Consider the following 13,133-nt stretch of genomic DNA (forward strand, 5'->3'; position numbering starts at 1 on the left):
CGACCGCTTCTCTCGTTTGTCGTAAATGTTTTAGGTGGTCCTGAAAAGGACCTGGGATGTTTAAACTTAGGCGGACTTTTTTGAAGCGGTCTTCTTAGGCAATAATACTGCCTGGATGTTTGGAAGAACACCACCTTGAGCAATAGTGACGCCTCCGAGAAGTTTGTTCAACTCTTCGTCGTTGCGGATAGCTAGTTGCAAATGGCGAGGAATGATCCTGCTTTTCTTGTTGTCACGAGCAGCGTTACCGGCAAGCTCGAGCACTTCTGCGCTCAAGTACTCGAGAACGGCAGCCAGATAAACTGGAGCACCAGCTCCGACTCTTTGGCTGTAGTTGCCAGTGCGCAACAGACGGTGCACGCGACCGACTGGAAACTGCAGTCCTGCACGAGAAGACCTGCTCTTCGGCTTAGATTTGAGTTTTGATCCTTTACCACGTCCCGACATGTTGTTGTTCGAATGATTGTGCAATGTTACTTGCACAGCTACATATACAACTCAAACCTAACCGCGACGAACGAAAAGCTAATTTGCATAAATCGTAGCTGCTACTTTAATTTGTCAATGGTTGCAAAATACATTTTATTGATATAGGTGGTCCTAAAAAGGACCGGTTCGCTAATTGTTTAGCCACCAAAGCCGTACAAGGTTCTTCCTTGACGCTTGAGTGCGTACACGACGTCAAGTGCTGTGACGGTCTTGCGCTTGGCGTGCTCTGTGTATGTTACTGCATCACGAATAACGTTTTCCAAGAAAACTTTCATGACGCCTCTCGTTTCTTCATAAATTAGTCCCGAGATTCGCTTTACTCCGCCTCGGCGAGCCAAACGGCGGATTGCTGGTTTCGTGATACCTTGGATGTTATCGCGAAGTACTTTGCGATGGCGCTTGGCACCTCCTTTTCCTAGACCTTTACCTCCTTTGCCACGTCCAGACATGTTGAATATACTAATTTTGCTAGTCCCTCGACTATATATACAAGCTGTTACGGACGCGTACGGTTACGACAAAACTCATTTGCATACCAAAAAGAAACATCTTTAATTTACATTATTTCGTTTGGTTTTTGTCTCATTTTCAAAGTTTAAAGGTGGTCCTGAATAGGACCGGTTTTAGCCAATTCTTAAGCTCTTTCGCCACGCATTCTCCTGGCGAGCTGGATGTCTTTGGGCATGATCGTCACACGCTTGGCGTGGATCGCGCAAAGGTTAGTATCTTCGAACAAACCAACGAGGTACGCCTCGCTGGCTTCTTGCAAAGCCATCACGGCACTGCTTTGAAACCTCAAGTCAGTTTTGAAGTCTTGAGCTATTTCACGTACCAGACGCTGGAAAGGCAACTTGCGCAAAAGAAGCTCAGTTGACTTCTGGTAGCGTCTGATTTCTCTCAGAGCAACTGTGCCGGGTCTGTAGCGATGAGGCTTCTTCACACCTCCGGTAGCGGGTGCGCTCTTGCGAGCGGCCTTGGTGGCGAGCTGTTTCCTTGGGGCCTTGCCTCCGGTTGACTTACGAGCGGTTTGCTTGGTACGAGCCATTTTGATGATAAAGCTGTTTAACGGAAGACTGTTTATATACTGTTTACATAGACACGGACGCAGGCGATTCCACTGTATCTCATTGATTTGCATATTTTTAGTTTAGTAACACTGTTTACGTTTTAAATTTTGTTTATACTTTAATTGAGTGGTCCTGAAAAGGACCTTGGGTAAAAGAACAACTTATTTCTTGCAGCTCTTCTTGGTACTTGCCTTCTTAGATGCTTTTTTGGCTGCCGGCTTCTTCTTTGTTACTTTCTTCTTCTTGCTTGCAGCTTTTTTAGATGCTGCCTTCTTAGGAGCACACTTTTTAGCAGGTCGCTTTTTGGCTGCTGGTTTTTTTGCTGCCTTCTTGGGAGCACACTTCTTCACTCGTTTTTTAGCTGCGGTCTTCTTTACTGCTGGCTTTTTAGCTACTTTTTTTGTCCTCTTCTTGGGACCAGCAGCTGGCATTGGAGCAAGCTTGAACGAGCCAGAAGCGCCTTTTCCAGTAGTCTGGAGAAAAGCACCCTTGGTCACGCCGCTGGTAAGTGCTCTCTTCAAGTGAGAATTAGAAGCTGAGAGCTCAAGCTTGTAGGTTTCCGCGATAAACTTTTGTATCTTCTGGCGGGATGTACCTTTTCGTTCTTTCATTGCTCCCAGGGCAGAGCTGATCATTTCCCTGTAAGTCGGGTGTTCTGCCTTCTTGGCGCTTGGTCTCTTGGAAGACCTGGCCTTAACTGCGGCCGGTGCCGCTGCTGATGGTGCTGCTACTGCTGTTGTAGACATTTTGTATGTTGATTAAAGAAAGCAAAACAATACTTTCAGCAGTTACTGACTGTGACGAATTGACTGTTGAGCAGTTTTGCTTTCTCAGGTACCTTTTACTGATTAATACGAACATTAGCGTGTGAGTTTAAAGCCTGTATGCTAATAAAAGCAAAGTTGCTTTACTACTAATGTTAAAAATGTTCCAGTGATAAAGAAACAAGACTTAGCCCGATCCAGAAGTGAATTTTTTTTTAAAGGTTAGCTTTAAAAGTCCAGAAAAACAGTCTAAATGCTACAGCACATCTCTCCATTTAGTGAGATAAACCACAAATGAAACAAATTATACTACTACACACCCGACTTAGTTTTCTTAAGCTGAAAGGTTAAAGTAGTAAAGTTTTAGACAAGGACAAGTGTTTTTTTTCATCTCAAGCTCAAGCAAAGTTTTATTATTTTATTTCCAGCCAGCTTTGTTAACCGTAAAACCCATGAAGTATGTTTAACTTGATTACATTTTAAACTGTGCTGATTTGTAAAAAAAAACCGAAAAATGCACAAGTATTCGTTTTGTGTGATTTTACTAGTTATCATTACCTTAAATTTACTCATAATAAAAAGGGTAGTACTAAAAAAATTAATTACACCATCTAATTCAATTTAACTACTTAAGTTTTAAGTTTGTTCTTGCACATACTAGTCACTTACCTTCTCAAAAACGCGCTGAACATATAAAAAGTTACAAACACATCAAAAGTTACAAACAAAAGTTTAAAAGCAAGTAGGTTTGTTTTAAAAAGTGCCAATAAGTTTATGTAAAAAGAAAGTAGTTACACAGTTAAAAGTATTTAAAATAACTTTTCAAACTGTTTGTTTTAGTTTTTCAACAACGTTTTATCTGTTATACTCGAAACTGAACTAAGACTTTTCTTTGCAGATTTTACAAATAGATTTGATCGTAACTTTCCAAAGCAAGATAAAACTGTTTACATTTAAATAAACATCAGTACTGTTCAAAGAATTTTTGCAAGACCAAAATATCAATACGAAGTTATTAAAAAGTTTCTTATCAATGCTTATTACGAGAAGAAAAGTCTTACGTAAAAAAAGATGTTAGGCTTATTTTTAAAGCAGTATTAAAAAAGAAGCGTTCCTAAACAAAAAAAAGTTAAAAATCAAACAGTATTGAAGCAATAATCTTTCAAAACTCATTTGAAAACCTTAATGTTTAGATAAACTTTCGTGTACAATCAGTACTTAAAAGGTTGCAATGTGTTTAACAAAGTAAATGTTTTTTAGAGTAATACAGTTAAAGTTTATTATTCCAAAGTTTGTTTCGTCGTTTCAAAACTAGATAAAACAAATTGAAACACCTTCACTACATATTTTGAAGCATCGTCAACTGATCAAAGAAACAAAACTACAATTCGAGTAAAATAAAAATGACTTGACCAAATAATGAAGCAGTATGATCGAAGAAGTGTATACGTTTTAAGTTAAAGTATGTTTAACTCAATTACAACTGCTCAACTACTAAAAGTAGCTTCTAAGTGTACTAAAAACTAGATTCACCGCAATGTTCTGCACAATGTAGGCAGTTGACTAAATGTTTTGCTATGATTAATTCTAAAAAGATTGTTAAACCATTACTAGTTATCTCTGACTTGGTATTAATGTTAATCCAAGCTCATTATAAACAAGTTATCTTTTGTTCTCAGGTGTTTCGAACACTTCTGTTGTAACAACAGCATTTGAGTTTGTAAAAACATGACCAATATGTTTTAGTTATTGCTTTGTCTTTTAATTTATGATCTTTTCTTATCTCAAACATGTACATTGCTTAATCACTTATACTATCGTAGAACTTGTACAAACAAACTTAAGTAGTGTTAAACTACATATGCTTTTTAGTTTAGCTAATTAGTTATTTTGTATGTAGTATAAAACTAGTTAATTTCTGTCTTATAATGTTGCTATGTCGTTACACTGTAATGATATTGTGTACTCTAACAACTAAAAATCAAAGCTGAATAGTTTTATGAAGCTTGAAGCTAAGAAAAAAATGTGAAAAGTAAAGACTAGAAAGGCTTAATTTATTTTAATTAGTTAGAACAAAGTGGGCTCTAAACATAAGAAACACTTAAGCTAACATTCTACAAGTTTCAGACAGCTTATTTGTTTATGATCGCTTTTTTTTGCTGCTAGACGCCTACGACCATACCACACTGAACGCACCCCATCTCGTCCGATCTGGGAAGTTAAGCAGTGTCTTAGTACTTGATGGGTGACCGCTTGGGAATACCGCGTGCCGTAGGCTTTTCTTTTTGAGCTGTTGTATGTTGGATCAATGATTCATACCGATCATATACATTTTTCGTTTATCTTAAACTTATCTTACTTTAAAAAAACATAACTTAAAACAAACAGTTGAAGCAGTTTTGAGTCATCAAGTTGTGTCATACATAGTGTTCAATTGAGTTACAAAGCTGTATACTTCTTTTCCTTTGCATAACGTTTCAGCTGTTAGTATTTTTATGTATTGATGTTTTTATTTGAAAAATCCATAAGCTACTATGTTCAAAAAAAAAGTCTAGGGTTTGTAAAACGAAAGATTTAATGATGGTTGTACTGAAACTGTATGCTTTTGATTGTCTTTTTTTTGTTTTGAACAATCACAGTTGTTTACATTTATTTGTTGTATAACTTTGAAACTGTTTTTTATGTTAAGTTTTAAATTGAATTTCAACAAACATGATTAATATAGCTTTTTTAATTAAACCTCAAATGATCGAGTACTTTAATAATAATACAAAGTTTATTTAAAGTATAAAATAAAAACTAACTGTTTTATTTTAATTTCAAAATATAATCGTTACTTATAGTGACGTAGGACAAATTTTTAAAAACAAACTAAGTAGTTATTTAATGAAAAAAAAACAAGTATACAAAGTAAGCGTATATGAGAATAAGTTTTGTGCAAATAAAGAAGTTTTTAAGAAAAAGCCTACGGACAACACACTGAAGTTAGTTGAAGCTTTTTATGAAACATTCAATTATAACTTATTCATAGAACTTGTTCAACGATTTAAACAATACTTTTAAAACATAACTAGCTCCTTTCTCAAAGTAGTTGAAAATGGTCAGATAAAATTACAAAAGCAATTATAAGGAGCTCAAAAAGCGTTATGTTTTATTCAACTAGCTCTAACTCTTACTTTTGATCTTTTACCAGCACAAAGTTGTTAAAATTGTACACATATTTTGTTTAGTTAATGGTAGTTTAATACTGCTTAGTAGACATTAAAAGCTAGTTAAACAAATAGGTAGATTACCATAGATTTATAAAAAAGCATAGTAAAAAAAAAACTGTTAAAGCCGTTTTAAGCTATCAAATTTTATTATATGTGGCTTAGATAAGTGATATGTACCATGAAAAAGTGATAGAATTAAATGATAACATCCTGTTACTTCTTTTGTACCAATTGATTTAGTTTGATTTAAATGTTGATGCTTTAACTTGATAAAGCTATAAGCAATGTTAAATCAATTAAACAATGCAATTTTTTTAAAGTTAAAGACTCGAATTGTTCTTTTTTGTTCATGTTGTATACTTGTTGATGTTGTTTTTTGCTTATGTTTTTTATGAGTTTTAAATTGCAATGCATGTTTTCAATTGTGTTTTAGTTGAAGTTTGAAGTTTTCTGAAACAAGATCAAATAAAGCTGTGAACAATTTGAGTTCAATAAAACAGTTTTAAGCTTTGTAAAAAGATTTTGGTCGTGTTACTTCATGATTGTTGTACTGAGATCGCAAGTTTGTTAATGGTTTTCATTTTGACTTGAACATCTACTGTTGTTTACACATGTATATTTTACAACTCTAAACTGTTTTATATAGTTTGAAATACATGCAATAAATAGTAATAAAAAATTCTAGAAGCTATTGATGAGATTTTTTTATAATAAACAAACTTAAGCTTATTTTGTTACAATTTAATGTATTATTTTCATTTAAAAATATAACATTTTTTTACGATGACGTAGAATTTTTTTTTTTAGATAAACTAAATATTTGTTAGATATTGCAAAAAGAAGTAAACAAAGTAAGCATAGTGGGAATAAGTATTGTTTGAAAAAATAACTTAACGAGAAAATCCTATGGACACAAAAATCAAGTTAGTTAATGCTTTTTGCAAAAGTTTAATTACATGTAGCGTAAGAGACTTAAGCGATGCATTTTAATTGCAACTAGCTCCATCCTCACAAGTAGTTTAAAATGTCATGTAAGAGAACCAAAACAATTGTAAGTACAACAAAGTGACTAAAAAATAAAACATAAAAGTAAAACTTTAAGTAAAGTGTGTTATACAAACATTCTATATGAACTTTTACCTTGCTTTTGGGCTTTCACCAGCACAAGGAACATTAAGTTTGGTACATTTTTGTCGTTTAGTTAGAGATTGTTTAACACTGCTTAGTGGGCATTAGTAAACAGTTAAATTAAGTGGTTGTCCTGATAACTTTACATTTATAACAAAAATAACTAATGACAAACTGTTTAAGTCGTTTTAAGTCATCAAGTTGTCTCACATGTAGTTGTAACAAGTAACACAAATGAATGGTAAGAAGCTGTTACTTCTTTTCCTGTGTACCATGTTTCAGCTAATGAATTGGTTTGTTTCATATGTTTGAATAGTTAAGCAACCTAATAAATAGAAGTCGTCTTTGGAAAATTATAGTTTTAGGTATATACTTTCATCATTTATTTAAGCTGTTTTTGTTTAGGTCAATTGTGTGCTTGTTGATAGTATTATGTTTCTTTTGAACAATCGATGTTGTTTACATTTATGTATTGTAATGTATGAATTTTGAATAGCTATGCATGTTTTTGATTGTAATTGAACAATACTTTTATGGAACGTTAACATTTTTTTTTTGTTGTTAACAGTTGAAAACATTTTCTATTAATATTTCAGTGAAGTTTTATTGTTATTATTTTCATTAAAAAATATAACTAGTTTTTACAGTGACGTAGCATAACTTTACTTTAATAAACTAAAAAACAAATAATTATTGAATGATAAACGAACAAAAGTCCACAAAATAAGCATGAATAAGAATGAGTTCCTTGATTAAATGAGATAACAAGAAAAAGACCACGAAAAACACGTTCAAGTTAGTTAAAGATTTTCACTAAGCATTCAAGTACCTTAAGCAATGAGTTAAGGATTAGAGCAGTGATCACACTAGTTTCCTTCGTAAAAGTTACATCAAAAACAAAGTAAAAGTGGAGAAATCATAGCAAGCTTAACTATTTAACTAACAATGGAAAGCGATAAAATATAAATTTAAAGTGAGATGTGGTGTTCTTGGATCGTTTATAAGCATAAAGTGGATTAAGAATGAAATTGTGTGAGTTTAGTAGACATTAGCAGCTTGTATAACTGATTGGTGGTGCACGTAAGCTTTAGACTTATGGAAAGAATGATTACAGTAGTTTTTATTTGTGTCATGTACAGCCTAAAAACGAGATACAAAAAATGGTAACAACTTTTTTTCTTTGTATCATGTTTTTATGTGTAGTTGTTTTTATTTGATAAAGCCACTAACAATTTGAGTTGAACACACCATCCTAAGGTTAATACAAATATTTCAACAGTACTGTTAAATTGTTGTTATACTTAAATTGAATGTTTGTTTGAAAAAACGCTGTTTTTTACATAAATGAATTGTACAACTTTTAATAACTTTTTAACGGTTTCAGTTGCATTCTTATTAACAAGATTAATACATTTTGAAAATAAAATCCAAGTTTAGTTGCTGTAATTGAGTCAAGTAAGTATATATTATTGCAAAGTTAAGTTTTTCTCTCATTGTAATTGAATGTATTATTTTCATTCAAACTTTTATTTTTACTTTTAAGTGACATAGCACTATTTCTTTTAATAAACAAAATTCAAATTTTTTTAAATGTTTGAAAAACAAGTCCACAAAGTAGAATGAATCAAAACAAGTTTTGTTTAAACAAGAAAATGCCTATGGAAATTTTTACCTAACACTTAGATACTAAATATTATTCCACAGTTTAAGCAATGATTTCAAACATAACTAGCTCTTTCTCAAAAAGAGTTTCATCAAGTAAAAGTAAAAAAAAAACTATAGTAAGTGTAACTAAGTGGTAAGACAGGAAAACAGGGATATTATCACTCATAAGTAAACTGTATTATCCAAGTATACTAACTGTTAATCCACCAACACAATGTAGATTAAGGTTTGTACATTTTGTCGTTTTATTAAGGCTTGTTTGACACAGTTTAGAGACTCTAGTAGCTGGTTAAATCAATTGGTTGTCCTGATTACTTTAGATTTAAGGCAAATATAAACTAAACTAAAGCATTATAGTTGTTTTAGGTCATCAAGTTGTATCATATCTAGTTTTTACCTTAAAATATATGAAACAAGTGGTACAAGCTGTTACTTTTTTTATTTTGTACCATGTTTCAGCTAATGAATTGACTTGTTTCATATGGTGGCGTTTTAACTTGACAATATATCTAAACAAGCTAAGTTTATGTTAGCTTTGTAAGAAAGAATAATTAACTGTACTTGAAAATCACACTTGTTATTTTTGTTCTGAACTTTTACTTCCATTTTTGTACTTTCAAAAACGTGTTCCACGGTTTCAATCGCATTCAAAATGTTAAGAAGAACACACTTGAAAAGTTATAGCTCATTGTGTTACTTACAAACAACAAAAACTTAAAAAGATAATTTAAGTTGTTTTTTTTTTGTTATAAGTTGAACATAAAGTTTTTTTAAAAACGAATACACTTACTTACTGAATGTTTTAACAGAAGTTCAACAAATGAATAAGAAGTAGTTTTCTTTATAAAAAATGTTAAGAAGAAAATAACTTACGGACAATATATTCAAGTTAGTTAAACCTTTTTTGCAAATATTTTTATTGCTACTACTATTTTTTTCATGTTAGATTTATTCCATAATGTAAGAGTTGAGTAGGACAAAATAGTTTGTCTTTTTATTTGTATAAATATCAATATGTTGGTATTACTGTTAAAGCAAATTTTACTTACAAGTAGTTATCTAATAGCTGGTTTTATTCAAATGGTGGTCCTAAAAAGGACCGGTTGTTGAGCATTTATTTTGAGCTGGTGTATTTGGTAACAGCTTTAGTTCCTTCTGAAACTGCGTGCTTTGACAACTCGCCGGGGAGCAAGAGCCTGACAGCAGTTTGAATTTCGCGGCTGCTCACAGTTGACCTCTTGTTGTAATGAGCCAAACGTGAAGCCTCTGCTGCAATGCGCTCGAAGATGTCGTTGACAAAAGAGTTCATGATTCCCATCGCCTTGCTGGAGATTCCGGTGTCGGGGTGCACTTGCTTCAAAACTTTGTACACGTAAATGCCAAAGCTTTGTTTGTGCCTCCTCCTTCGCTTCTTCTTGCCGTCGACCGGAGTGGTCTTGGCTACTGATTTCTTCGCGCCTTTGGTAGCTGTCATAATGATGAGTGAACTTGAGTCTCGGCGCTGGTATATATACTGAAAATTTATGCAAATTAGCAGTTCTGTACGCGAACGACCGCTTCTCTCGTTTGTCGTAAATGTTTTAGGTGGTCCTGAAAAGGACCTGGGATGTTTAAACTTAGGCGGACTTTTTTGAAGCGGTCTTCTTAGGCAATAATACTGCCTGGATGTTTGGAAGAACACCACCTTGAGCAATAGTGACGCCTCCGAGAAGTTTGTTCAACTCTTCGTCGTTGCGGATAGCTAGTTGCAAATGGCGAGGAATGATCCTGCTTTTCTTGTTGTCACGAGCAGCGTTACCGGCAAGCTCGAGCACTTCTGCGCTCAAGTACTCGAGAACGGCAGCCAGATAAACTGGAGCACCAGCTCCGACTCTTTGGCTGTAGTTGCCAGTGCGCAACAGACGGTGCACGCGACCGACTGGAAACTGCAGTCCTGCACGAGAAGACCTGCTCTTCGGCTTAGATTTGAGTTTTGATCCTTTACCACGTCCCGACATGTTGTTGTTCGAATGATTGTGCAATGTTACTTCCACAGCTACATATACAACTCAAACCTAACCGCGACGAACGAAAAGCTAATTTGCATAAATCGTAGCTGCTACTTTAATTTGTCAATGGTTGCAAAATACATTTTATTGATATAGGTGGTCCTAAAAAGGACCGGTTCGCTAATTGTTTAGCCACCAAAGCCGTACAAGGTTCTTCCTTGACGCTTGAGTGCGTACACGACGTCAAGTGCTGTGACGGTCTTGCGCTTGGCGTGCTCTGTGTATGTTACTGCATCACGAATAACGTTTTCCAAGAAAACTTTCATGACGCCTCTCGTTTCTTCATAAATTAGTCCCGAGATTCGCTTTACTCCGCCTCGGCGAGCCAAACGGCGGATTGCTGGTTTCGTGATACCTTGGATGTTATCGCGAAGTACTTTGCGATGGCGCTTGGCACCTCCTTTTCCTAGACCTTTACCTCCTTTGCCACGTCCAGACATGTTGAATATACTAATTTTGCTAGTCCCTCGACTATATATACAAGCTGTTACGGACGCGTACGGTTACGACAAAACTCATTTGCATACCAAAAAGAAACATCTTTAATTTACATTATTTCGTTTGGTTTTTGTCTCATTTTCAAAGTTTAAAGGTGGTCCTGAATAGGACCGGTTTTAGCCAATTCTTAAGCTCTTTCGCCACGCATTCTCCTGGCGAGCTGGATGTCTTTGGGCATGATCGTCACACGCTTGGCGTGGATCGCGCAAAGGTTAGTATCTTCGAACAAACCAACGAGGTACGCCTCGCTGGCTTCTTGCAAAGCCATCACGGCACTGCTTTGAAACCTCAAGTCAGTTTTGAAGTCTTGAGCTATTTCACGTACCAGACGCTGGAAAGGCAACTTGCGCAAAAGAAGCTCAGTTGACTTCTGGTAGCGTCTGATTTCTCTCAGAGCAACTGTGCCGGGTCTGTAGCGATGAGGCTTCTTCACACCTCCGGTAGCGGGTGCGCTCTTGCGAGCGGCCTTGGTGGCGAGCTGTTTCCTTGGGGCCTTGCCTCCGGTTGACTTACGAGCGGTTTGCTTGGTACGAGCCATTTTGATGATAAAGCTGTTTAACGGAAGACTGTTTATATACTGTTTACATAGACACGGACGCAGGCGATTCCACTGTATCTCATTGATTTGCATATTTTTAGTTTAGTAACACTGTTTACGTTTTAAATTTTGTTTATACTTTAATTGAGTGGTCCTGAAAAGGACCTTGGGTAAAAGAACAACTTATTTCTTGCAGCTCTTCTTGGTACTTGCCTTCTTAGATGCTTTTTTGGCTGCCGGCTTCTTCTTTGTTACTTTCTTCTTCTTGCTTGCAGCTTTTTTAGATGCTGCCTTCTTAGGAGCACACTTTTTAGCAGGTCGCTTTTTGGCTGCTGGTTTTTTTGCTGCCTTCTTGGGAGCACACTTCTTCACTCGTTTTTTAGCTGCGGTCTTCTTTACTGCTGGCTTTTTAGCTACTTTTTTTGTCCTCTTCTTGGGACCAGCAGCTGGCATTGGAGCAAGCTTGAACGAGCCAGAAGCGCCTTTTCCAGTAGTCTGGAGAAAAGCACCCTTGGTCACGCCGCTGGTAAGTGCTCTCTTCAAGTGAGAATTAGAAGCTGAGAGCTCAAGCTTGTAGGTTTCCGCGATAAACTTTTGTATCTTCTGGCGGGATGTACCTTTTCGTTCTTTCATTGCTCCCAGGGCAGAGCTGATCATTTCCCTGTAAGTCGGGTGTTCTGCCTTCTTGGCGCTTGGTCTCTTGGAAGACCTGGCCTTAACTGCGGCCGGTGCCGCTGCTGATGGTGCTGCTACTGCTGTTGTAGACATTTTGTATGTTGATTAAAGAAAGCAAAACAATACTTTCAGCAGTTACTGACTGTGACGAATTGACTGTTGAGCAGTTTTGCTTTCTCAGGTACCTTTTACTGATTAATACGAACATTAGCGTGTGAGTTTAAAGCCTGTATGCTAATAAAAGCAAAGTTGCTTTACTACTAATGTTAAAAATGTTCCAGTGATAAAGAAACAAGACTTAGCCCGATCCAGAAGTGAATTTTTTTTTAAAGGTTAGCTTTAAAAGTCCAGAAAAACAGTCTAAATGCTACAGCACATCTCTCCATTTAGTGAGATAAACCACAAATGAAACAAATTATACTACTACACACCCGACTTAGTTTTCTTAAGCTGAAAGGTTAAAGTAGTAAAGTTTTAGACAAGGACAAGTGTTTTTTTTCATCTCAAGCTCAAGCAAAGTTTTATTATTTTATTTCCAGCCAGCTTTGTTAACCGTAAAACCCATGAAGTATGTTTAACTTGATTACATTTTAAACTGTGCTGATTTGTAAAAAAAAACCGAAAAATGCACAAGTATTCGTTTTGTGTGATTTTACTAGTTATCATTACCTTAAATTTACTCATAATAAAAAGGGTAGTACTAAAAAAATTAATTACACCATCTAATTCAATTTAACTACTTAAGTTTTAAGTTTGTTCTTGCACATACTAGTCACTTACCTTCTCAAAAACGCGCTGAACATATAAAAAGTTACAAACACATCAAAAGTTACAAACAAAAGTTTAAAAGCAAGTAGGTTTGTTTTAAAAAGTGCCAATAAGTTTATGTAAAAAGAAAGTAGTTACACAGTTAAAAGTATTTAAAATAACTTTTCAAACTGTTTGTTTTAGTTTTTCAACAACGTTTTATCTGTTATACTCGAAACTGAACTAAGACTTTTCTTTGCAGATTTTACAAATAGATTTGATCGTAACTTTCCAAAGCAAGA

General features: G+C 35.1%; 7 protein-coding genes across 7 annotated transcripts; all 7 read right to left on the bottom strand.

Moving 5' to 3' along the window:
• Positions 1-66: 66 nt before the first annotated feature.
• Positions 67-447, bottom strand: LOC145841421 (histone H2A). Its single transcript, XM_082948780.1, has one exon. It carries the CDS (start codon positions 445-447, stop codon positions 67-69), a length of 381 nt encoding a protein of 126 aa, XP_082804906.1.
• Positions 448-626: 179 nt separating this feature from the next.
• Positions 627-938, bottom strand: LOC145840990 (histone H4-like). The gene has a single exon (XM_082948349.1). It carries the CDS (start codon positions 936-938, stop codon positions 627-629), a length of 312 nt encoding a protein of 103 aa, XP_082804475.1.
• A 185-nt stretch (positions 939-1,123) lies between these two features.
• Positions 1,124-1,534, bottom strand: LOC145841422 (histone H3). The gene has a single exon (XM_082948782.1). The coding sequence runs from the start codon at positions 1,532-1,534 to the stop codon at positions 1,124-1,126; it is 411 nt and encodes a 136-aa protein (XP_082804908.1).
• Positions 1,535-9,439: 7,905 nt separating this feature from the next.
• On the bottom strand, positions 9,440-9,799 carry LOC145841423 (histone H2B type 1-K-like). The gene has a single exon (XM_082948783.1). The coding sequence runs from the start codon at positions 9,797-9,799 to the stop codon at positions 9,440-9,442; it is 360 nt and encodes a 119-aa protein (XP_082804909.1).
• A 142-nt stretch (positions 9,800-9,941) lies between these two features.
• On the bottom strand, positions 9,942-10,322 carry LOC145841424 (histone H2A). Its single transcript, XM_082948784.1, has one exon. The coding sequence runs from the start codon at positions 10,320-10,322 to the stop codon at positions 9,942-9,944; it is 381 nt and encodes a 126-aa protein (XP_082804910.1).
• A 179-nt stretch (positions 10,323-10,501) lies between these two features.
• LOC145841425 (histone H4-like) lies at positions 10,502-10,813 on the bottom strand. The gene has a single exon (XM_082948785.1). It carries the CDS (start codon positions 10,811-10,813, stop codon positions 10,502-10,504), a length of 312 nt encoding a protein of 103 aa, XP_082804911.1.
• Positions 10,814-10,998: 185 nt separating this feature from the next.
• Positions 10,999-11,409, bottom strand: LOC145841426 (histone H3). Its single transcript, XM_082948786.1, has one exon. It carries the CDS (start codon positions 11,407-11,409, stop codon positions 10,999-11,001), a length of 411 nt encoding a protein of 136 aa, XP_082804912.1.
• Between the last annotated feature and the right edge of the window lie 1,724 nt (positions 11,410-13,133).

The sequence above is a fragment of the Thalia democratica genome, chromosome 7, assembly GCF_965202585.1.
Source record: "Thalia democratica chromosome 7, ktThaDemo2.hap1.1, whole genome shotgun sequence".
NCBI lineage: Eukaryota > Metazoa > Chordata > Thaliacea > Salpida > Salpidae > Thalia > Thalia democratica.